Below are 3,400 nucleotides of genomic sequence, written 5' to 3'. Positions count from 1 at the left end.
ATGGGGGGGGGGGGGGGGGGGGGGGGTCAGTCAGCTGCTCAGATCACATGTCAAGAAGAAGATGAAGATAGAAGAAGGTGAAGAGAGAGCGAGGGTCCTTACATCATTGTTGAAGCTTTCTTTTTTTTTGGTGCGGAGATCAAACAGACTTCCTGTACCTCCCCCCTCTCCTCCCCTCCCCTCTTTCCTCCTCTCCAGGTCTCCCATGACTTTGCAGTGAATTTTAACGAGGAGAACCCGGAGTGTGCAGGTAGGTGCTTTGATTTCCTGCTCTCTTTGAAAAAAGAACTCACTCAAATATTTGTTGGCGAGCCTCAGAAGTCAGTGTGCGGGGCGGGGGTGGGGGGGGGGGTGCTTTGATCCAACAATTAGTTTGATGATGACGAGTCTGCGGGTCAAAGCAGCTCCATCAGTCTCTAATGATGGAGGAGCTGGTGACGTCTCCAGGTGACTCCAGCTCAGGTGCAGGTCTTTGTCTGCAGGGTGAGAATATAACTGTAGTGTCCTATTAATTTAGTTAACCAGAATCAGTCCGAGCAGAGGGAAAAGAACGCAGCCTTGAGGGGATCCGGTGCTGATGGTCCTGGAATCAGAGACATGTTTTCCCAGCTTCACTTGCTGCTTCCTGTCTGTCAGGCACGCTTAGCTGGGATGATGTTGTAGAAAGCAGAGCTGAAATCCACAAACAGGAACCTGGCGTAGGTTCCTGGGGATCCAGGTGCTGGGGGATGAAGTGAAGGGCCACGTTTACTGCATCATCTACAGACCTGTTGGCTCTGTTGGTGAACTGCAGGGGGTCCAGGAGTGGGTCTGTGATGGATTTAAGGTGGGACAACACAAGGCGCTCAAAGGTCAGGGCGATGGGTCTGTAGTCGTTTAGTCCTGTGGTCCTTGGTTTTTTGGGAACAGGGATGATGGTGGAGGCTTTGAAGCAGGCTGGCACATGGCATGTCATGGATGGGGAGACAGAGTCCGGTCCAGCTGCTTTGCGGGGCTTTTGCCTCTTGAACAGTCTGTTGACTTCCCTCTCTGAGATGGAGAGAGGAGGGGAGGAGGTGGTGCTGGCCAGCTCTGAGGAGGCGGGGAGGAAGTGGTGGAGTATGGCTGAAGCTGATCACGGGGGATGGTGTCCGATAGACTCATTAGGAAAGTGTTTACTGATGTAATAAATGGCAGTGAACAGATCAGCTGTTCACATATCCCTGTGATGAAGGTTAGTTTTAAAGGAACCAACAGTTTAAAGTTTAACTAACAGTTTGCTAATGACTCCTAGTTTTATCCTAACAAAGTTACCTGGGGACTGCACCACGAAGCGAGTTCAACATACCCAGGATCTCTTTCAGTTATCTGGCTTCACTAACCCTAACAATCGCCATCGGGATAAGCGGTACCACGAAGCTGGTTATCAACACGGTAAGTCAAACCAGGGTTTCCCAATCCAGCCGTGAGCGCGTTCACATAAAAGAGGCGGAGTTAGCAGCATATAGCTACTAACCTAAAATAAATAGTTCATATTAAAATCTCTCTCTCTCTATGAGACGCTCTGGGGCGTCTCGTACAGACCGGAAGTGCTAGCGAGCTACGTTCGTGTTAAAGGTGTTGACATCCCCCCAAACCCAACCCTTACCACAACCGTCAGAAATGTTAGTGCCTAAACCTAAGTCACCGACTTTATGCATGTCGACCAGCTAACCCTACAGCTGTGCACATTGGGTGCTAGCAGGTAGCGTTAGCCACCTTTGTGTTGCTGGGACGTAGCAAACGGTGGCGTATCATACGGACGCTGAAGGGTACCTTTAGCGTAAAATACTTATGCTTTGTCACGCTGTCTGAAAGAATCAGAGATGAGAACGTGTTGGAAATGAAGGCCTACATGAAGAGTCAGTATAAGATTAGTATATTTTTTTGAGCTTTGAATCATGCAAAGCTGCCATACAGGAGTCACAGCACTACAACTAATAGGTGTCCTTTAATGAGATCAACACAGTATGTTTATTTTGATGACCAAATATTAAAATACTTTAGCTGCATCACAACCTGCCCCCCTAAACTGGGCAAAGAACACTTATTTACACCCACAGTCAAATAAAAGAAATTACAGCAAAAGAAAATAAACTAAATACAACCCTCCCACGGGGGATTTGACTCCATTATACCATTAAAAGTTTGAGTAATCGCCGTCTCTGGGCAAATATTCTTTAATCCTTTTATAATTGATCAAGTTTAAAGAACCTGGGCAGGGAAACAAGAAAACATAATCTATCTTTTCACAGCTTTATTCTACAACTTCATCTCTTTTTGAAAAGTAAAAATAAAAAAGCGCGAGGTAATTAAAAATCTTCCTGCATCCCCTGCTAATCAAATCATCTGTATTGATCAGTGCTGAGCTCTGATCAACTGATGGCTCCTCAGTCTGTCTGACCTGCGGACTCAGGGAGCTGGAAACCAGAGATGATACAGAAACTCTGGACTTTCATTTAGGAAACTGAGGTTTGAGTCCCGTGTGGAAGAAAGTCAAAGATGACATTGATTGATCCAAGTTACATAACATTTGTAGATGACTTATGTCACAACCCGTTCTCACATGGACGCAACCCACTGGCATCAGTTTTTAAACACACTAGGAAGCCCCTTAGCGTCATAGTTCAACACACTGGAGAAGTCCTGTATCGTCATTTATGAACGCTAAAAGCAGGTGTAGGATATTTAACACCGAAGTCTGTGGAAGGAGGTGGTTGAGGGGGACAGGTGGGCCACAAACTGGATTTTCATCCAGGAAACCGGTATTTACGTCCCGTGTGAAACAAAAAGTCAACATCGAGTTTTTCATTTAAGTTACATAGATTATGTAAATCAAGTTATTTTAACCCAGACCACAATCTTTGCAACGTTTAACACTAACCACTTTTATTTTCAAAGTTATTGCTAATTTGACCGCGGAGCCTTATATGTCCAAAAATGATGCTAAATGGTACCCAGGACTTTAAAATCCTGACTCCAAGTGGTCTTGACCAAGCGTCCAAATTCCGAGTTGGGAGTGCGAGTGTTGTATGTCATGTGAATTACTTAATATACTTATTTTAACCCAAACAATGATCTTTTCCTAAACATAAACAAACTACCATGATGTTTACCACATGTTAAACATCATGTGACTTAGGTCACTAACTTACATAAGGTGCTGAAGGTCTGGTACGCCTGTCGCTGGCCAGCGCTCGTACATATTAGTGCAAGAACAGAGAACTGAGGTGTGGACCCAAATGCAGACTGTAGGCAAAGTGGTTGCAGTTCAAATAAGATATTTATTCACACAAAAAAACTTACTGAAGCAGGCACAAGGAAAGAGTCCAGTCAAAAGTAATCCAAACTGAAACCGTAGGGAAAAGTTCACGGCAACATA

The 3,400-nt window shown here is 45.1% G+C and overlaps 1 protein-coding gene across 1 annotated transcript in view; it reads left to right on the top strand.

Moving 5' to 3' along the window:
• cpne4a (copine IVa) overlaps positions 1–3,400 on the top strand; it is a 114,595-nt gene that overhangs the window by 106,311 nt on the left and 4,884 nt on the right. The window contains exon 12 of the mRNA XM_046043796.1: positions 199–250. Coding sequence (XP_045899752.1) covers positions 199–250 — 52 coding nt within the window. The remainder of the gene's footprint in view (positions 1–198; positions 251–3,400) is intronic.

Source organism: Micropterus dolomieu, linkage group LG03 (genome assembly GCF_021292245.1).
Source record: "Micropterus dolomieu isolate WLL.071019.BEF.003 ecotype Adirondacks linkage group LG03, ASM2129224v1, whole genome shotgun sequence".
Taxonomy (NCBI): Eukaryota; Metazoa; Chordata; class Actinopteri; order Centrarchiformes; family Centrarchidae; genus Micropterus; species Micropterus dolomieu.
The sequence above is the reverse complement of the archived record's forward strand: the minus strand, read 5'-3'. Positions and strand labels throughout refer to the sequence as shown.